General features: G+C 49.6%; 1 protein-coding gene across 1 annotated transcript in view; it reads left to right on the plus strand.

Annotated features, from left to right (window-relative positions):
* The window catches only part of usp54b (ubiquitin specific peptidase 54b), a 54,870-nt gene extending 31,935 nt beyond the window's left edge, over window positions 1-22,935 (plus strand). Inside the window, exons 9-20 of the mRNA XM_062518803.1 lie at window positions 853-1,018; window positions 1,767-1,946; window positions 2,245-2,696; window positions 2,766-2,935; window positions 6,720-6,847; window positions 7,428-7,589; window positions 10,300-10,447; window positions 15,088-16,034; window positions 20,594-20,715; window positions 21,258-21,398; window positions 22,339-22,593; window positions 22,855-22,935. Of these exons, the coding sequence (XP_062374787.1) occupies window positions 853-1,018; window positions 1,767-1,946; window positions 2,245-2,696; window positions 2,766-2,935; window positions 6,720-6,847; window positions 7,428-7,589; window positions 10,300-10,447; window positions 15,088-16,034; window positions 20,594-20,715; window positions 21,258-21,398; window positions 22,339-22,473 (2,751 nt within the window). The 3' untranslated portion in view covers window positions 22,474-22,593; window positions 22,855-22,935. The remainder of the gene's footprint in view (window positions 1-852; window positions 1,019-1,766; window positions 1,947-2,244; window positions 2,697-2,765; window positions 2,936-6,719; window positions 6,848-7,427; window positions 7,590-10,299; window positions 10,448-15,087; window positions 16,035-20,593; window positions 20,716-21,257; window positions 21,399-22,338; window positions 22,594-22,854) is intronic.
* The last annotated feature ends 215 nt before the right edge of the window (window positions 22,936-23,150 follow it).

Below are 23,150 nucleotides of genomic sequence, written 5' to 3' on the forward strand. Positions count from 1 at the left end.
GTTCCCTTACAACAGCTACCCGGTACCTTATCTTGCAGCAGTAGCAAAAGCAAAACTTGTGCCCTGTACTGCAACAATAGCAAAGGGGACACTAAATGTGTTCAGACACCATCTCCAAAATTCCCTAATAATTATAATGATAATAATAATCTTTATTTGTGTAGCACCTTTCCAGAATGCAGCTCAAAGTGCTTTACATTTGAAACATTTAAGACAATAATAGAGAAGAAAATAATAATGACACATTTTGAGGTTAGCGCAGCGACTTGTTGCGGAAGTATAGGCTTTGCTAACAAATGCTCCCCGTTGATGCAGGCTCTAAGTGGTTGGACTTGGTATGTTCTTAGCATTTGTTGTGATTATATGAATTTATTTACAGATGTTTGTTTAAGGAACACTACGACTGGAAAACTGGCAGCCTTAACCTCTAACCCATTAGTTCTTCTAAGCATGCTACACCTTTCTTGTTATCTTGTTGAACAACCAACAAACAAACCAGCCAATCAAGGGACATGAGTTAAAACACAACCTACTTGGTTTGTTTCTCATCAAACACACAATTAGCTTTTCAGTTGTCGCCGATCCACATTCAATAGTAGACGATAGTGCACAGACCGTGAATGTGTTAATAATCATTACTATTTTTACTGATGATTATTGAGCAGGAGAGGCATCAGTTCAATACATGCCTTGACCCACTTATTGACATGGCAGCGCGAGCCCTCCACCTTCTGGAGCGAGTGAGACGTAAGCGCATCGATTGACCCCTGGGTCCTCCCGTTGGCTGGGTCATTGTCAGTGACGGAGCGCGTGGTGTGGTGTGGTGTGCTGTGGTGTGCTTGCTGTGTCCAGATCGGTCCCAAGTGGAAGGACGTGGTGGCGCGCTGCATCAAGGGTCACTACCAGCCGCTGCTGCTGCTCTACGCTGACCCCCGCGGGACACCTGTGGCATCGCAGGACGCCCCCCCTCACCTGGACCTGCAGCACAGCAGCAAGGGCTACGACAGCGAGGACAGCGGTGAGAGAGGGATGGAACGAGGGATAGAGAAGCGTCACTCAGAGCGTGAACAAATCTGAGAGATGGAGAGATGAGAGGGAGATAAGATAAGAGATAAAGAGGGGATAGAGATAGAGAGATGAGAGGGAAGAGAGGAGAGCTAGATGAGCAGGACGAGTGGGAGAGAATAGAGAATAGAGAGAGAGAGAGAGTGACCGTTGAGTGGGTTTGTAGTGATTGAAAGAGTTGTGGTGGACTTGAGTCAGCACCCTGTCTGGACGACCCCTCTTGACATCGGGCGTAATGATGTGGGCAGCTCTCTTTCAATCTATCAGTGCTTTGGCGCCGTCTCCCACTTCATTAGCTAGCGATGCCCTAGTAGGCAGACGTAGCGCAGCGCTCATTTGAGCTAATGCTTTTGCTCCATATCTCTAGCGGAGAGCAGCACAACGTTGTCAGAACGCGTCTTGCACGAGGGACAGCTGTGAGCCGCGGATTCCGCTTCTGTGATTTTTTGTTTTTGTCGATTCAGAAGCCGAACGCTGTGTTTCTGCTGTAGTAAATCCCAAAGGGGGTTGTTGTTATGTGTTGAGATGCGGGATTCTGTTGTGGTTGTGTTTGCTATTGTTATACAACAGAATATTGAGATATTTTTGTTGTAGTGAAACAGTAGATTGAGTTATACAGTTTTTTCTGTAGTTATTCAGTAATAAGATGTGTTGAGTCTGACTGCGGCTGTGTGTGTGTGTGTGTGTGTGTGTGTGGTCAGGCCGGGAGCCGTCCATCTCCAGCGACACCCGCACCGACTCGTCCACGGACAGCTGCAGCTACCTGCCGACGCGCTCACAGCACGAGTCGCTGGCCAGCCACTTCTCCTCGGACTCCCAGGGGACCGTGGTCTGCAGCCCCGACAGCCCAGCAGGCTCCCACCACAGTCTGGAGACAGCAGGTTGGGCACACACACACACACACACACACACACACACACACACACACACACACACACACACACACACACACACACACACACACACACACACGTACACTTTATATGTATTTATGAATGGAAGCACGTACACGGTCGTAGATGTAGATATCCTCTTCTGGACTGATAGCATACGCATAAGTACATAGGTTATGAAGTGCTCATTATACACACATTATCCAGTGCTCATCCACACTGTATATTGACCTATGAGCGCTACCTATGAGAGCTACCTGACCTGTTCCGTGCCCTCTGCTCTCAGGTGAGGTGCTGCTGAAGGAGCAGTCCAGCCCCGCGTCCGCTCCCCGTCCCTCCAGCAGGGGGCGCCCTCAGCAGGACTACCCGGACGCCGGCTCCCTGCTGATGCACGGCCGGCCCCCCTCCTGCGCCAGCTCGGGCCTGGGCGGCTGCGGCTCCTCGGAGGGCGGGGGGAGCGCCAGCGGGGCCAGCGTGGCGGGAGGGGGCCCCCAGGGGAGCGGGGGGGGCGCGGGCCGGGGCCGCGAGCGCGAGCGCGACGTCTGGGAGGACGAGAGCACCAGCGGCGAGTCCAAGTCCAGCTCGTCCACCGGGGGGCGCTGCTACCGGCCCGCCTGGCGCCCGCGCCGCGAGGCCCTCAACATCGACAGCATCTTCACGCGCCCGGGGGACGCCACCGGCCAGCGCTGGACGCAGCCGCTCTCCGCCCTGCCTGCCAGCCCCCCGCCGGGCCAGTGCGCAGGGGCGCGGGGCGCAGGCGGAGGGGGTGCGGGTGGTGCGGGCGGTGCGGGTGGTGGGGGTGCGGAGGGGGCCGTGTGCGACGGCGAGATGGAGAGACTGGAGAGACTGCCCGCTCCTCCACCACCGCGCCTCATCCAGAGGATGGAGAGCGGCTACGAGAGCAGCGAGCGCAACAGCAACAGCCCCGTCAGCATGGACATGCCCCTACACGAGCACCCTGGAGCCAGCACACACAGGTACACACACACACACACACACACACACACACACACACACACACACATGGACATGCCCCTACACGAGCACCCTGGAGCCAGCACACACAGGTACACACACACACACACACACACACACACACACACATGGACATGCCCCTACACGAGCACCCTGGAGCCAGCACACACAGGTACACACACACACACACACACACACACACACACACATGGACATGCCCCTACACGAGCACCCTGGAGCCAGCACACACAGGTACACACACACACACACACACACACACACACACATGGACATGCCCCTACACGAGCACCCTGGAGCCAGCACACACAGGTACACACACACACACACACACACACACATGGACATGCCCCTACACGAGCACCCTGGAGCCAGCACACACAGGTACACACACACACACACACACACACACACACACATGGACATGCCCCTACACGAGCACCCTGGAGCCAGCACACACAGGTACACACACACACACACACACACACACACACACACACACACACACATGGACATGCCCCTACACGAGCACCCTGGAGCCAGCACACACAGGTACACACACACACACACACACACACACACACACACACACACATGGACATGCCCCTACACGAGCACCCTGGAGCCAGCACACACAGGTACACACACACACACACACACACACACATGGACATGCCCCTACACGAGCACCCTGGAGCCAGCACACACAGGTACACACACACACACACACACACACACACACACACACACACACACACACACACATGGACATGCCCCTACACGAGCACCCTGGAGCCAGCACACACAGGTACACACACACACACACACACACACACACACACACACACACACACATGGACATGCCCCTACACGAGCACCCTGGAGCCAGCACACACAGGTACACACACACACACACACACACACACACACACACACACACACACATGGACATGCCCCTACACGAGCACCCTGGAGCCAGCACACACAGGTACACACACACACACACACACACACACACACACACACACACATGGACATGCCCCTACACGAGCACCCTGGAGCCAGCACACACAGGTACACACACACACACACACACACACACATGGACATGCCCCTACACGAGCACCCTGGAGCCAGCACACACAGGTACACACACACACACACACACACACACATGGACATGCCCCTACACGAGCACCCTGGAGCCAGCACACACAGGTACACACACACACACACACACACACACACACACACACACACACATGGACATGCCCCTACACGAGCACCCTGGAGCCAGCACACACAGGTACACACACACACACACACACACACACACACACACACACATGGACATGCCCCTACACGAGCACCCTGGAGCCAGCACACACAGGTACACACACACACACACACACACACACATGGACATGCCCCTACACGAGCACCCTGGAGCCAGCACACACAGGTACACACACACACACACACACACACACACACACACACATGGACATGCCCCTACACGAGCACCCTGGAGCCAGCACACACAGGTACACACACACACACACACACACACACACACACACATGGACATGCCCCTACACGAGCACCCTGGAGCCAGCACACACAGGTACACACACACACACACACACACACACACACACACACATATGGACATGCCCCTACACGAGCACCCTGGAGCCAGCACACACAGGTACACACACACACACACACACACACACACACACACACACACACACACACACACACACACACACACATGGACATGCCCCTACACGAGCACCCTGGAGCCAGCACACACAGGTACACACACACACACACACACACACACATGGACATGCCCCTACACGAGCACCCTGGAGCCAGCACACACAGGTACACACACACACACACACACACACACACACACACACACACATGGACATGCCCCTACACGAGCACCCTGGAGCCAGCACACACAGGTACACACACACACACACACACACACACACACACATGGACATGCCCCTACACGAGCACCCTGGAGCCAGCACACACAGGTACACACACACACACACACACACACACACACACACACACACATGGACATGCCCCTACACGAGCACCCTGGAGCCAGCACACACAGGTACACACACACACACACACACACACACACACACATGGACATGCCCCTACACGAGCACCCTGGAGCCAGCACACACAGGTACACACACACACACACACACACACACACACACACACACACACACACACACACACACACACATGGACATGCCCCTACACGAGCACCCTGGAGCCAGCACACACAGGTACACACACACACACACACACACACACACACACACATGGACATGCCCCTACACGAGCACCCTGGAGCCAGCACACACAGGTACACACACACACACACACACACACACACACACACACACACACACACACATGGACATGCCCCTACACGAGCACCCTGGAGCCAGCACACACAGGTACACACACACACACACACACACACACACACACACACACACACACACACACACACACACACACACACATGGACATGCCCCTACACGAGCACCCTGGAGCCAGCACACACAGGTACACACACACACACACACACACACACATGGACATGCCCCTACATGAGCACGCTGGAGCCAGCACACACAGGTACACACACACAAACACACACACACACTCACACACACACACATAGACATGCCCCTACATGAACACACTGGAGCCAGCACACACAGGTACACGCACACACACACACACACACACACACACACACACATACAGTACACACGCACACACACACACACACACACACACACACTCACACACCAATACACACACACACACACACATACACACACACACACACACACACACACACACACACACACACACACATACACACACCAATACACACACACACACACACACACACACACATTTATTCAGATCTCAACTCAACTCACCCACACACACACTTAAACATCTCAGCTCACATTACCCACTACCCACAAACACACACCCACACACACCCACACACACACAGACACACACATACATTCAGAACTCAACTCACTTTACCCACATACAGGCATAACATCTCAGCTCACATTACCCACACACCCACATTCACATCTCAGCATACAGACACAAATGCACAGATGTACGTACACCGTGAATATCGATGTCATTCACTGACATGCAATACAATAGACGCAATGCAGCATTACATACAGCGCAGACACACACACACACACACACACACACACACATACACACACACACACACACACACACACACATACACATACCACCCCACACACACACAGGTAAACCCTGCTCTTTCCACATCATGCTTAAGGCCCTGTGTCCACCAATCGCGTTTTTTGCGCAGACGGCGACAATTTTCAATATAAAGTCTATGTAGCTCAGCGTTCACAGTGCTGAGTGCCCTCGGCGGAAAAAAAGCTCTCGGCGCAGACCGTTTTTTACCGCAGCGCTTAGAGCGCTCAAAGTTGAAATCTGCTCAACTTTTAGAACAGCACTGGGCTCGTCAATGTCACTTCTCGTTATAAACCGTCTCCGGTTTTGGTAACTTAGCAACAATAAACACTTCTCGAAGCGCCGAGAAAAGCGTTGTTTTTTATGCTCTCAGCGTAAAAAATGTGATTGGTGGACACAGCATCTAAAAGCGTCTCTTTTCTGGATGGTTCCGCTGACATGCCTCTCCTGTCTCAGGGATATGGCCAGTAAAAGGTCCCTGAGCTTCGGGCCGTCCTGGCGCTCCGTGCCCAAGTCCAAGAGTAGCAGCGCCATCCTGCAGGAGCTGCCCTCGCCGAGCTGGGCACGCACCCTCACTGGCCCAGGTGAGTGCATCTGGACACAGCCTCGGTCAGACACACCACCAGCATGGACTGGGGCTCCACCGCAGGCCCTGACCGCAATGGAATATTGACCTGTTCTAGCATTAGTTACTGGCATGTTGACTTTGGCCTCTTAAACGCCATTACTGTAGGTGAGTGTAAATGTGGTTAGCAGTGGTGTGTGCTTATCTGAGAGCCACTACTTCAGGGGCCAGTGTCTGTAAATCAGCCCAGATCAGCTGATCTAATGTGACAGCAATGACAGAAATATACACTAGAGAGCCTAATGGGGTTCATCAGCGCTGGGCCTGGGGGCTATTGCTACTGATTGTACTGGCCCTTCACATTCCCTTACTTACCAATAATGTCTCCTCCTCACAGCTTCTCCTGTGTGGCCATGCAATTACTGTGTATTTACATGTATGTTTATTTTTGTGTTTGTTTGTTTATTGTGTGTGTCCGTGTGTGTGTGTGTGTTTATGTCCGTGTGTGTATTTTTGTATGTCCGTGTGTGCCTGTCCGTGTGTGTCCGTGTGTGTGTGTCCGTGTGTGTGTGTGTGTGTGTGTATGTGTGTGTGTGCAGTAGTGGAGGGCCGCAGTGAGCTGGACGAGCTGCAGGAGGAGGTGGCTCGGCGTGCGCGGCAGCAGGAGCTCCAGAGGCAGCGGGAGAAGGCGCGCGAGGCGGCCCAGGGCTTCAACCCCAAACCCAGCAAGTTCATGGACCTGGACGAGCTCCAGCACCAGGGTAAACAGCACACAGCGGGGTGTGTTTGTGTGTGTGTGGGTGTGTGTGTGTGTGTGTCTGTGTATGGGTGGGCGGGACACAAATGACATGGGGACAGTTTCTAAAGGTGTTCTGTAACCGTGATGTGCACAAGTGTGTGTGTCAAGTCACGTGCCCAAGTCATGTGTGTGTGTGTGTGTACTCGTGGTTGTGCTTGTGTTTGTACATGTGAGTCTTTTGTCCCCTTCAACACATGATGTGAGTCTAATTGGATAGCTTAGGACTGCAGCATTACTGCCCCCACGCTGCCGCACTAGGGTTCAGCCCTGCAGTAGCCAGAGAGTGGGGTCTGACAGGAGCACTTTGTGTGGGTGGTAACCATGACTCGCTCGACCTCCATCCCATAATTTCAACCCAGAGGAGGAGGAGGGAAGTGCATAGGAGAGCAGGATGAGGGAGGACGAGTGGTGGAGCGAGAGCAGAGAGGAAGAGGAGGAGAGGGAGAGAGAGAGAGAGAGAGGGAGGAAGGGAGAGGCGAGAAGGAGGAGCAGTAATGAGCAGTGGGTGGCAGGGTTGCCAGCTTCAGATGAATCCTTCCGAAATCGATAGGCCTTCCTCAGCAGGATTGGAATGGATTACTGTGGGCGATGCGGTTGCATGAACTGGCATCCCAGAGGTATAATCAAATGTAATGCACGCGTAAGGCATAGCCACACCCCAGCGCTCAAAATCGTTCGCTGTAAATGCACAGCAGTAGCGGAGGCCAAGAGCCATCTCACACACGCATGTGTCCCAGTGCCAAGCTATCCTTTGGGGTATTAATGGAACTGTGGGAAATGTAGTTTTTGAATTATGTCCCTGCAAATGCACCCACTCTTTCTAATTTCCCAAGGACTGGCAAGTTCAATTTTCAAGTTTGAACTGTTAGTGTTTGGTGTGTGTGTGTGTGTGTGTGTGTGTGTGTGCATGTTGTTGGTCCAAAATGGTGGCCTGTCCTCTAGTGTGATTTATGAGAGTAGCTTCCTTTCAACAGCCAGGCAGAGAGAGAGAGAAAAAAAATCCCAGACCAGACCAGGCTATTTTAAACAACCAGCTCAAAGCACTAAAATTGAGGTCACCAGTGTGTGTGCGCATGTGTGTGTACGTGCGCTCGCGTGTGTTTGTGTGCTTTAACAGAAAGGATGGTCATTTATTTTTTTAATTGGATGATTATCTGTTACCCATTTGAAATGAGCTTCGGGATTAGCACCCCCTGACCCCAACTGCTAATGGGTCAGCTAGATCCAGTACACCCCCACCACCTCCACTACTACACCCCCACCAACTCCAGTACACCCCCACCACCTCCAATACTACACCCCCACCACCTCCAATACTACACCCCCACCACCTCCAGTACACCCCCACCACCTCCAGTTGTACACCCCCACCACCTCCACTACACCCCACCACCTCCACTACACCCCCACCACCTCCAATACTACACCCCCACCACCTCTACTACACCCCCACCACCTCCAACCATTAGGAATCAGAGCTCTTCAATCAGTTTCAGCAAACATATTCAAGCCTCTCAGATTATTAGTCAGATTGCAACTGCCAGATTGAAACTTGACCTCATAGTGTGTCTCTTAGTCCACATACTGGTACATACTGTGTTCATTTATGCATTCTCTCTCTATCTCTATCTCTCACTCTCTCTACACACACACACACACACACACACTTCTCTCTGTCAGTTCCTTGGTGTGTGTATTATTTTTGTCCAGTGTGTGTGTGTGTGTGTGTGTGTGTGTGTGTGTGTGCTACCTGTGATACATTGAGCAGTCTACTGTGTACTATGCTCATGGAAGACAAACTTTATTTCAACAGTTTAATTTAGTATTACTCAGAGAATGTGCTAGAATGCCTCCACAGGGCTAAAATATTCTGCAATTTCACTTATTTGGGGTTTTAAATGGAATAAGACGTAAGCAACCATGGCAGCACATCTTAACCTCTCATGCAGTTTTGTTCATGTAACAACTGAGGGCAGGAGAGCAACCAAGGCCTCTGTAGACTAGTGGAGATGTCCCCTGTGCCAAACGCTGGGCCTTCACTTCCATAGAGATGAATTCCGCCATTTACAAACATTAACTAATCTAATGAGGTCTGCAATGCAGGCTGATGATTATTGTGATGCGGAGGGTGGAATGTTCCAGAAGATAAGGAGCGGTTGGGGCCAGTGACGGAAGGCCGTCTTGGTTTCTCTCTTGGTTCTCTCTTCTGTCTTGGTTTCTCTCGTGCGCTTCAGATGCTTTTCCACTCTGCCCTCTCTAACATGCCACTCATTACGGGCGCCTTCAGCAGGCCGAGCAGCGCACCACGGGAGGTCAAACACAAGGTCGTTTTTAACACGGACAAAAGGCTGCCTCGTCCCGAACGCGTCTCAGATGGACCTGTGGTGCGACGCTTGACCTGCTGAACGCCCCCGACAAAACCGTATTCTCCTGGTGTCGAGTGGCACGTTCCACTCGACCCTCTCTCTGACCAACTGTAGAACAGAGGCAGCATGCTAGGCCCTTCATAACTCACCTCTTTCTTTCTTCCCTTGCATTTTGCTTTCTTTCTCTTTCCTCCCCTCTTGCCCTCTCTCTCTCTCTCTCTCTCTCTCTTTCTTTCTCTTTCTTCTCTTTCTCCTCTTTCTCTTTCTCTCTTTGTTCCATTCTGTTTTATTTTGTTTGCATTGTAGCTTCACTAAGATTGCCCATGCATGAGGCTAACACTGATAGCAGGACTGTGCCTGCGGCCGGCCGGCTGCAGGGGTGCATGCGGAGGGCAGGAGCTCAGCTGGAGGTCGCACGGCCACCGGAGCAGAGCCGACCGCACGGGCCGCACAGGTACCGCTCCCCTCCCCCCTGACCTCCCCCACCCCCCTCTCCCCTCCCCCCGCCCCTGTTGTGTGCCCCACCACCTGTGGAAAACTCATTGGTGTTCGTCTGGTCTCAGCTGCGGGCGGTTCAAAAGGCCGTTCCCTGTGGTGGGTGACGGCACAAAGGAACGCTTGTAATGAATGGATTAGAAAAAGCTAATTTCACACTGTCTTACACAGTGAGACACCTCACGACTTTTGGGGTCTGAGGGAACCTTACTGACATTGTTGTAACACTATTGTGCTTGGTTGGCTGGATCAGTCAAATATTTAATTGATGCCTTACAAATTGCTGTGCCCTTTATGGGAAAGCCTACCATTTACATGCACGTTTAATTCTGCTTTCTGAAGGCACTACCAGATATCCACTGAACACGAAGCATTTGAAAAGCACACAGAGCAGTTAAGCAATGCAACCAAGTCAAAGTGTTTTCCTTCATGATCACCACCACCATCGCTATCATGCTTATCTACTTTGATTTTGGCACCATGTTTTGATTTCCCTCTTCAATGTCCCCATAAAGAATTACTAATTGTCAGTGTCTTGGTTTTCTCTTCTGTTTGTCTATCTGGGTTTTTGCTCAAGTTGCTAAACAAATGTGTTCAGCCAAAATATTTCATCATTTCTGCCTCCTTGCAGGTGTCAGGCCATGTCTGGCCATGATCAAAGTGACACTTAATGCCGCCTCAAGATAAGGTATTTATGTGTAGGACAACAAGTTCAGATTACAGTGACTGGCTACACAGACATTGTACAGTAATGGCTATCAAGATCTGAGTGTAATGGCACTCTCGTAGTTTCTTCTTCTTCTACCTCTTCTTCTTCTTCTTCTTCTACCTCTTCTTCTTCTTCTTAAAGGGATAATCCGGAGTGAAATGCACTTTAGATCCGGAAAGGTACTGACTCGATTAAATTCATTCTGGACTCTCTATCCGACCACATAAAGATGTGGGGATACTTCGGTTTGGCTTTAGGGAACCTCTACTCACTACCACGTAAGTGTAGTGTTGTTTGGAACAGTAGAAGAGGTATAAAAATAGCGTTTTGTAGCGGCGAAAGGACACGCCCCGGTCACTTCCAGGCTAACGAGTTTTGGCTAAAAACGGTGAGCTCGAACTTTCTCAAAATACATCCGAATGACATGATTTTGGTGTCAACTCAACGTATGTACGCCCAATAGTCCGAAAAATTGATCTAAAGTGCATTTCACTCCGGATTATCCCTTTAATCTTCTTCTTCGTCTTCTTCTTTTTCTTCTTCTTTCTCGTCTTCTTTTTTCTCCTTCTTTTCTTCTTCTTCCTCTTGTTCTATTCTCCCTCATCTATTTATTCTTCATCTTCCTCCTCCTCTTCCTCTTCTTCCTCCTCCTCTTGCCTCTTCCTTCTGTTGTCCAGATCGATGAGAGCAGGGGCGGTGATGTATGGGCTGACCTGGCCCACAGCCCCATGGGTAATTACAGAGCGTGGTGGTCTGGGAGTATTTACAGGGAGCCAACACTCTATCACATTAATCAGCACTGCTTACCCAACCAAACACTTTTGCTCTCATACACACAAACACAAACCACAAACACACACATACAAACACTCTCACACACTGTCATAAAAAAGCACACTCACATACTGTATACACATATCATACACACACACACACGCACACACACACACGCACACAGACACAAACACACATACTGTACACACACAACCAGCACAAACTCAATCAATTATAGATATACATTAGCAAATCACTAAGTTTCTTTGACTGCTTTTGTCATTTGGGGCATAAAGCTGAGGAAGAGAGTTGGAGAGATGAAGGTGTCCATCACCCCCATTCAAGTGCGTGTGTGTGTGTGTGTGAGTGTGAATCCCCCTTTTACTCATACTCTTTCATTACGGCTGGTTTCACTTCAGATCACTGCAGTCCGGTGACACGTTTATCACTACAGTGATTCATCTGCAGCAAAAGCAGGTTAAGGTCACCGTGTGCGTCACTCCTCAAGGCATGTGCTGTGTGTGTGTGTGTGGTAGTGTACATGTATATGAGTAGAGCTTGTGTGTGAGTGTGTTAAGTGTAGGTCATGTTAAATGCAGATTATGTAAGACAGGAAACAGAAGTTGTGTAGTCGTGGTATTTTAGATACCCTTGCAGCCATAGGGAGAATGGAGGAGTATGGAGGAGTATGGATGCCACATGTGGGGTTAGCTGCTCTGTGAGAAGCAGGAGTAATGGTAGAGTGTTGGAGTGACCAAGCCTCCGGTAGGTACATGGTGCCTGTACACATTATCCTACCAGAAGCTGCTCTGCAATTTCAAGCAATGATCACAAAGTGGACAAAAAGCAATGTCACATTGACCAGCTTTCCATAATGCAGGTGTATGTGTCGTATACAGTAGCCATGTAGCAGCAGATAAAGTACTTATACTGATTTGAGAGGAAACTGAAAACATGAGTTTTTGTCTCATCTGAAGTATTGTCACTGGTGAGTTTTCAGTATGATAAAAGATATTCAGTTCTGTGTTGGACTAGTATTCTCACCTTTCAGTGATATTGGCACTTTGTATTGGTCAAGTTTTCTATGATTACTATGGTGTGTGTGTGTGTGTGTGTGTGTGTGTGTGTGTGTGTGTGTTCCTTCATATCATTCTTATTTTTAGTAGTAACACAGGGGAAACAACTTCAGACGTACTGCAGGTGGTGATGGTAGTGCTGTGTCTGGATTGAGCTATTAACAACCTCTTTCACACTGACTGAGCTAGTTTATAGTTTCACATGCATCATTGGCTCAAATGCTGTAGAATTTGCAGTGTTTTTTAATTGACTAATGTGCGCTATCTGGAAACAAAGCTAACGTAACAATTAGTAGTTATATTTGAGGAAGGATAAGTAGAAATGTCCTATAGGAATGTTCATTTCCTCTCCATTACAGATGTGAACCTCTGTGTCCTTTGTACTCTTTCAGCACATTTGAAACCAACTCACTGCTGTGAACACTCTTGTGTCTGTGAACAACCAATCAATAGTCTGCCGTTTCTATTAGTGTCTCACATGCCTACAGTAGATGTTTTACAATGTGTGGCACTCAACAGAAGGTTAACCAAAATCATGCTACATTGGGAAATGTAAAAAAAATAGAAATAAATAAAGAAATGAAAAATGTCTGAGCATGGTTTTAAAGTAGGCATACTGTACTGCACTGTGTAGTGAGTGGAGTGGGCCTTCACAGCCTTTTACTGTAGCCCCTCTTTTTGGCTGTGTGTGTCATCGTCGAGTGTTTCGTGAATGGGTGAATGTGAGCCATTACTCTGTAAAGCGTGTTTGAGTGCTCGGAAAAGTAGAAAAGTGCTATATAAAAGCAGTCCATTTACCATTCAACAAATGCACAGTTTCAACAAGTTCTTTCCAAACTGTGCACTCTGGTCTGAAGAAACATAGAATACATGATTTATGGCTTAGTAGGCTACTTTGGAATCTCCGGTATTTAACTTGGGATGGGACACTGAAAAATAATTGCCTTAAAGTTCACTATCTTTTATTTTTTTGTTTGTTTATTGTTTATATTTGTGTTCTGTTGCTTTCTTTAGTGTGGTAATAGCAGCTTACTTTTTTGTTTCCTTGTCAAGTGATCACAGGAGTATGTGGATGCTGTATCTGCATTATCTTGTGTTTGTCCAGGACCCATTGTCCACTCTCAACAGTACAGTACTTACATGTAAGGGATAACGGCCGACGAGGTGACCAGTTCGATGGAAATAATGGCTAGGTGGAGGTCTAGAACTCCTGCGACGTGCGAAGCACGGAGACGGAGTTACCTCCGCCGTGCCATTATTTCCATCGAACCGGTCAACCTTTAACTTTAACTTTGAAAGATCGCTACTTTTATAGCCTACATGGCATCCAACTAGCTACAAGCCACCTCCGTTATATGCTACAATGTTACTATGGTTCTGCACGTCTGTATTTCAGCTTGGATGCAACGTGACAGTTCATTTAAACTTCGCAACAAGTTTGGCGAATTAATATTCAAGTGTGATACGGGAACTACTTCAAAGGTAGCAGGTTATACAAAGTTAATGGCCACCCCATCAGCCAATCAGAGAAGAGAATTCCATTGTTGAGGGAGATAAGTTTCATTAAACTACACCCTGGTCAAACTCTGTTTAGAATCCCTATCATTTAGTCAATTTGGAGCTTACAATAGCCAAATGCTCTTCTTGTGCTGGAAAAAAAGAATGTTTGACACATTTCTGAGTGTACATTTGTATGCTGATCATCTCATGGTTTGAAAATCTCTGAACTCTTTTTTTGAGGAGACGCTCCATATGGTACCGTCATTATGTTCTTATCAGACCAAAAGTGGGTGAGGGCCATTGTTGAGTCTCTCCTGCTGTAGTATCCTGTTGTGTTTCCTATCTTGGCAGCACATGCTACCCCTGTCTTGAGTCTGCTGTCAGCATAATCCTGACCACACCTCTCTCTCTCTCTCTCTCTCTCTCTCTCTCTCTCTCTCTCTCACTCTCTCTCTCTCTCTCTCTCTCTCTCTCTCTCTCTCTCTGTCTGTTTCTCTCTTTCTCTCTCTCTGTCTCTGCCTCTCTCCCTGTCCCCAATAGTGAACAGCCTGGCCCGCTCCAAGTACTGCTGACGAAGACCCCCCACCAGCTCTGGGACACCAATCAGGACGTTGCCCTTGCCCTGCCCTCCCATTCCCTCCCTCAGTCCCCCACCTCCACCAATCAAGCTCCATCTTTCTCTCAGAGCCACACATCAATCACCTCCCCCGCCTCCGCACAGCAGTCGCCCAGTAGCCACGTCATCCCCGGACGCCATTACGATTGGCCGAGCTCGGCCGAGGAGGCGGGGCTGAGGGAGGACGAGCGCTGGGAGGGCATCAGGCTGTCCGACATCCTGCAGGCCTCAGGTGTGTCCATCCGGCCGCTCCGCAGGCACCTGGCCATCTCGCTGCCCTCGCTGCCGCTGGACGCCTGGGGCCTGCTGGGGAGGCCGGAGCAGCACGACCAGGGGGCGGAGTCAGACGGGCCGCCCCCGCCCCCTCCCCCGCCCCCCCAGCCACAAGGGAGGAGAGAGGAGGTGCAGAGCCGAGAGGGGGAAAACCACCTGCGCCTCCCTCTGTGGCACCCACTCAACGCCGCGCCCCAGCGCTCCCCCAGCCCCTCCAGCCCCAGCCCCAGCCCCGGCTCCCTGACCGCGCCCAGGCCCACGTGCCACTGGTCCTCCTGGAGCCTGGACCGCCCCGACGCCGTGGTGACGCCCTACATGACCCCCCCTGACAGCACCTGGGACCCCTGCTCCCCAGCCTCCGAACCCAGCCGCTCACTTAGCTACAGGACGCAGGGAAGCATGTCCTGCCCTGAGCCCCGGTCCCGCACTTCTGACCAGGGGAGAGAGATGCGGAGCGCCCCCAACCGCAGCACGGGCTCTGGAGCTGACCTGGAGCCTGTGGAACAGGAGCTTTCTGAGCTGGACTCCCTCTACCAAGCTAGTCTGATGGCCCAAAGCAGCCCTGCTTCAGCCCCCCCTGCTGCTGGACCCAGAACAGGTAGGGATGTGCTGTGGGCAGTGGTGGTAGTGGGGCTCAGGGGAGCACCGCTTCTTTAAATGGTGCACACAAAATAACTGGGGCCAACTCCACAGGCACCAGTAACAGTAACAGTCAAAAGTAAAAGTATTGCAGATTGACACGATCTATCCACTTCACATTACATTACACCACTAATATACAGTAAAATTGTATTTAGTTACAGTTAAGTTACAGTAAAGGCAGTGGGTAAACTGGGAAAGGGTGGAAAAAAGTAGATTAGATGGAAAGATCTATATGGGGCATGGAAGCTGGCAGGATTAGATTTATGCTAGGTGTGCTACATATGATGTGCTCCCATCTCCCAAGTACTTAAAGGGACACTTCACCGATTAGCATTAAGCTTTGTACCTTTAGAAAACCAGTCATATTTTTGAATGGCCGTGCATCATTCCCTCAGTTTGCCTTGAGATGGGAGAAATACGGATTAGCTTAATGGATTAGCTTAATGCTTATCGGTGAAGTGTCCCTTTAAGTCAATGGTTTGGTGAGGATTATAAATGTACACTTTGTTCGTGTGTGGGCAGCCTCCACCATACCCTATCAGGGTACAGGTCTCACCCAGGGGCGCTATACATGGCGTCACAACCAAGTACTGAAATGCTTAGCAGCAGCAATTGAGGATAAGCAGAGAGAAGTTAATTCATTGGCAGCAAGTAAAGCAAATTATCTTTGTACGTCAGGGGGGTCAACCTCGTTCCACGAAGGCCAGGTGTAAAACCGGCTCTTTGGTAAATGCCCCACGAGGGTTTGTGGCCAGATCTGCTATTGGCTTGCTGTCTGAGTTGGGCATTCGTGGACGAAGTCTAAGGCAAGTGGTTAGTAACATGTCTTTGGCAGCAGAACGAGCAAGTGAATCGTTGTGGGTAAGGAGAAGCTCTTATTCCTGGGGCGCAAGTGAAGGTTTAGCTAGCTGGGCTATTTGTTCTGTGTTTGTGACACGGTGCCTAGGTCTATGGTGTGTTGGTTAGGGTTTTTAAGGTTATGCTTAACCCTCTGGAGCAGGGGTCTCAAACTCAAATGAGCTGGGGGCCACTGTAACCAACATCAACTGGTTGGGGGGCCGCATAGGTTGCCCCCCCCCCCCCCCCCAAGTCTGTGGTGTAAATAGGCCTACTGTATAGCCTACCTATCTAATCAGCATATGATGTCTGGATGGCAACTACCTCGAATTATGCACCTCTCAGTAAATACTGAATGTTGAACATATTTGAGCAGTTTTACTTTACTTTTTTGTCCTTTCCCCTATAAGAAATTAACAGCAAAACAGAAAAATGTTAACCAACAACAGTAAACTATGGCTACGCCTACTAGGCTACTAACACAAAGCTTGTCAGCTGTCTGTACGGGGTCCAGGACACTATCATCTCAATTACCACTGGCACCTCCATTTATGTTGGGCAGAGGGTCGAAGCATGGTAGCCGCTTAGAAAACACTGTTGTTCACTCAAAAGACGCACCTTCACAGACGCACCCAGATTACTGTCAATTACGATCGATCATAATCTCCAAATGGCAGACATACTTCAGAATCAGATATGTGAATAACAGACCCAAGCCTCATCAAATGTGATTTTTTGTTTCAACATTTGATGTATTTCTGCTTCAGTTTGTGCAAAACTATGGCCTGCATGCATCGCTTCCGCGTCATTACAAACCGCACGTCTCCTGCGTGTAGTTTGTAATGAGGGGGCTAATTCGTGAAAACGTTGCTTGAATCGAAACACTTGATGTCTAGCAGGTGGAGTCTAGGCTACAAATGAGATTTGTCACCGTACCTCCCGTCTGTTTTAACCCGTGTCGTTTATTGCATAAAAAATACCCTCAAGGGGCGACTTAGGCTACATTATTATTTTGACAGAAAGTTGCGGGCTGAAACATGTTGCAAGTAAACAATTGCTAATTCGTGTTGTTGTCACGAGCCTGAGCTATGGTAGCGCAGCCATAGAACCCATAGAACCCAGCCCACGATTGTTACAAAATATAAAATGCCCAGATGCACCTGCGCGGGCCGCACTAACATTAAGATTCGACTTCAGGCCGGGGGCCGCAAAATATCGTCTCGCGGGCCGCAATTGGCCCGCGGGCCGCGAGTTTGAGACCCCTGCTCTGGAGTCTAAGGGCTTGTCCACACAGAGACGAGTTTTGGGTTAAACGCAGCTGTTTTGCTTCGTTTTGGCCATTCGTCCAAACGAATACTGCAAACGCATAGCCCTAACGAATCGATCTGAAACCGGGTCCCAGAGTGCATAAGTTCGAATACGCAGCCCTCTAGCGTTCGTTTGGACGGGGGAAGACGCATACCTGCGTTTCGATGATGTCATCGCCACACTCCTCGACCCCAAGCCCATACCTGTCAACATTTAGCTAGTTTCACTGTTAAGCCTTCATGAGGTGTTCATGAGGTAACTTCACGAAACATCTGTGAATGGGGGTGCTACTTGATAACTCCAATGCTGTATACTGTATACTGCTGTGAGATTGGCCATTTGTCTTGTGTTTGTGACCATTGGTTGACTGATTGGTGGTTAGCTTGCTTCTTTAAGTTAATTTTGGACAGGCTTCTTAATATGTTTTTACCTTGGATTTTGGCACAAGAGATTTTAACACCTAATCTAATGTAATAATTTGAAACGTAAAATACGATACAATAGAAACATTTTCCTCCATGCCCAATCAATATGCTGTATAAGTTCAAACCTTATGTTAATTGATGAAGTTGTTCTCATGCATTTTACTAAGTGGATGTGTTTAGTTTCCAGGCGTTAACAGGACTCAATTTAGCACCAATATAAAATGGTAGATAGGTTTTTATTTGAGTTATATTTGAACGATTCACACACGTTCATAGAGAACATAACTAAAATCTCTTAATTAAGTGTTCACAAAATGTTGTCAGAATGGTTAGCTACTGTAGCTAAAGGCTATTAGCACATGTAGCATCTGTTGAGGATACAGGCCAGTGTCATATTGATTGATTACATCTAATATTAGATACATGAATGGCCTACATAATGCTGAATATTGCATGTAGTAGCTAACACTTAAATACTTAAACGTGTCCTCCAGTGCCTTTTAACAAGTTCTGCTACAGCACAGTTGCTCACTTGCTCAGGCTTGAAACATAATTTGAATGCAGGGCATTTCACTATGAATAAAAAATCAAATTAATTTGTTCCAGTGAGCTATATTGTTAGTGAATGTGGAGAATTGTTTGAAAAAGTGATGTCTGTTAACGAAGCTATCCTCTGTGAATGAAGTGGACTTCTGCAGCCATAGATGCAAGAGTTGAATCAAATTACATATTGATCATTCCGTGTGATCATTTATTTCTGTCAAAAATAATGTCCCTGTTTCTCAGTGCTTTGATTGGGCATTGACTGTTTTATTTTTTTGGTGTATGGCTCTATCATTTCTTGCAAGTTCAGGAGCAGTCTTACCGATAAACACCACAGATCTATAAACTGATGAGTCCTCAAGCCACAAACCAAAGACCAAGGCATCACATTACAAAACAAAGACATTTAGTTTCACAGCTACATGCGCTCGTGATCAGATTAATCTACTCACGGCGAGACACAGCACAATACAAAATGTTACAAAATGTTCCCGTTATGCTGTTCCTTGTAGCTCCATATTTCTTCCAGAGATGCCCTACATAGTCGCGGCTAAATTAACATTGGGGTGTGTTTAGTGATGCTGCATATATTTGGGGCTGAGGGAGTATTCTTGGGGGTATGAAAAATGAGATGTTTTGTGCATCTGGTGTGTAGGAGAGTTTTGTGTTACGGTGGCAACAAGGGCATGTTGATTCTGACTGCAGGCAAAGTGTGTTCTGTGGATGAGCAGGAGAGATGTACTTCATGAAGAGGGAACAGTGTGTGTGTGGGATGGAAACAGTGTGTGTGTGTGTGTGTGTGTGTGTGTGTGTAGTGGGATGTTTTTGTGTGGCGTCTTTTGCAAGTAGTGGGAGAATTTACAATCACTGTGTTGAGAGCCCTGGCATCTTGACTGTGTAAAGTGCTGACACAGGAGGACTATCCTCTGGTGACATTTTCGGCCAGATAGACTAACATTTGCAGTGACGCAATGCAAACTCTCTATTTGGCATCAAAGTGAGTGTCTCAACGGCCACCTTACACCTATATTATGGCGAGAGGTGAGACAACACATAATGGGGATTTTTGCCTTATTTCTTATACACTGCCTCCCTCTAAAAGCACATTCTTATACACCGCCTTCTTTTGTCGGCGACTGTGTGGATTAAGTATGAAATGAGATTTATCCCTCTTTATGATGGATCACACGCTGTTGGAATTAAACACTTGTGGAAATTGCCGCTATAAGTTACACAATGCGCCGTACCTCCACGCATGCCTCGGCACTAATTTGTTCTGACCCCTCTCAGTAAATCTCGAGTTGATTCAGCGGGGGCCTGTGTTGTGTCCAGTGGAGTTAGAGGACGGGAGGATGACCCTTGCCGCGTGTCTAAAGTGTGACTCTTTGGCCCCTCGCTCCAGTGGCCCCGGCGGCGCGTAAGCTGATGATTGGGCGCGGACGCTCTCGGACCCCCACCGCTGAGATCGAGCGCAGCGCGTACGGACCCCCAGGCTGCCCCCGGCCCCCCACCTGGGTCAATAATGTAAGAGTCAAGACCACCCTCCGCCGCTTTTAATCTTCCTTGTCTCTCTTCCTTTCCTCCCCCTCTCCCCCACTTCCATCTTCATATCTAAGCCCCATCTCTCTCCTCTCTCTCTCTCTCTCTCTCTCTCTTCCTCTCTATTTCTCTCTCTTTCTTGCTCTGTTGCACTCTGTCACTCCCAGATGCCTACATATTCTTTCCACAGTGTGGTTACAAGGTCTGTTGGGTACACTTAGCACAAGTTGTTTTGACAACAGGATGTGTGTGCATGTTGTTTCGTAACCTTTAAGAGCAACTGTGCCCAGACCCTCCGCTTTGGGTCCCTCTGCTGACAATCAACAAAGTGAACTGTAAACAACTATTTACAGTGTAATGTGTGAATCCTCTGTCTGGGCCTGTTTGTGTTCGTGCTCTCCATGCATGTCTTGGTGTGTTGGGGTACATATGTGTAAACATATTTTTTTGTGCGTGTTTGTGTTGTTGTGCGTGTGTGCATGTTTTTGTGTCTCTGTGTGTGTGTGTGTGTGTGTGTGTGTGTGTAGTCTGCGTGGGGCCTGAAGCTGGAGGAGCGTGCGGTGCAGGAGGGGGAGGGTGATGGTGATCAGATGAGACGCTTCGCTCGCAGTCTGAGTGGCACGGTGATTGGCCCACACCACACCCGCCTGGCTCTGTCCCGCAGCTTTGTGAGTTTACACACACGCACGCGCACACACACACTCACACACACACGCGCGTAAACACACACACGCACATACACATATACACACACATACACACATGCACGCACATACACACGCACAAGCGTTCGCATAGACACATGCACAAACATATGCGTGCTTACCCATATGCATTGTATATGCACTCGCTCACGTAAACACAGATACGCACCCAAACAGCTGCACAAACACACACACACACACACACTTACATGTGCGTTCACCTACTGTAGACAGATGCACACACACACACACACACACACAAACATATACATGCTCACACAAATGCATATGCACTCACTCACACAAACACAGATACGCACCCACACACACACACAAACACACACACACACGCACACATACAGTACATCCAGTTAGACTCTCATTTGCACACTCTATGCACACACATGCATTTATTCATTATCAAGGCTGTTCAGATAAGCCCAGAGCAGCACACTCACTGTACTGAAAACCAAACGCATTCTTAAATCTACAGCACTGATTCATCCTTGATATGGAAGCCATAGGCACGCTCTGCGTTTTGCATTAATTGCCCAGAATCACGTGTAAACACACGCGCGGGCACACACACGCACCCTCTCCAGCGCCTGCCCTCTTCTCTGCCATCTCCCCAGCGCCACGCTGCCCCCCTGTGTCTGTGGAGTGTAACTGTCGCTGCAGATGGGAGAGAGAGAGAGAGAGCTTCCTCCTCCACCTGCTTCTGTGGCTCAGCAAAACATCGCTACCATTTGCTGTCATTAACTGTTCATCTCTTCCCCCCTTTCTGTCCCTGATCCCTCTCTTTCTTACACCTCCTCTCTTCCCCCATGTGTGGGTGAATGCTTTCTTTCTGTGTGTGTGTGTGTGTGTGTGTGTGTGTGTGTTTATGTGTGTATGCATCCCGTAGAAGACTACAGAGGATCAACATGTGCTTTGCACGTCTCTCTGCTTAGCTCATTCCAACCACCTCTCTAATAACCATCACGATCATCATCATCATCATCATCATCACTCTCCTCTTCCTCCTCCATCACCTCCATGAGCTCCATCCAGCCCACCCTCATCTCTTTCTCATCTCAGCCCAGACACAGTTAGATGTTGATGGGCAGCTCGGGTCACTCAGCCCCTGTCTGCAGCTGGAAGTGCAGGTGGAGAGAGTAAGGTAAAGGCCGTCCCCTCATGGCCTCTTACTGGTCCACGCGCATGACTCAACCCTCCATACTGACCGGTCATCTCCACACCATAGTGTCCATAGCTCTCCTCCTGTGTGTCTTATTATGACATTTCCGTTGGCGTTTTTCTGTAGTGGTTCTTCTGTGTTTGTGTGTGTGTGTGTGTGTGTGTGTGTGTGTGTGTGTGTTTTCTGTCTTCTGGTTGGTTCCGGAGCCTGCCCGTCACTCTCCGCCGTCCCTCCCTCCTGCAGGACGCGTCGCGCGGCTCCGGCAAGTTCTGGCTGTGCCTGACGGGGGTGCGTCTGTCCCCGTGGCCTGGGGCTGGTGACCGGGCGGGGTTCCAGTGACCTCCACCGCCACGGGCACCCTGGAGGGCCGTCCCCCTCCCTGCTGGGGGTCCTCCGTCCTCCTCCGCTGGAAGATCCCCCCTCCTCCTCCTCCCCGAGCCCACACCTCCAGCAGAGCCGCCGGACCCTCCAGCGGTGGCCCAGACCTCGAGCGGTGACCCCTCCTACCCCTCAGAGCTCCAGTCCGCCGCAGTAGCGCT

This window comes from Sardina pilchardus, chromosome 17 (genome assembly GCF_963854185.1).
Source record: "Sardina pilchardus chromosome 17, fSarPil1.1, whole genome shotgun sequence".
In the NCBI taxonomy this organism is placed as follows: domain Eukaryota; kingdom Metazoa; phylum Chordata; class Actinopteri; order Clupeiformes; family Clupeidae; genus Sardina; species Sardina pilchardus.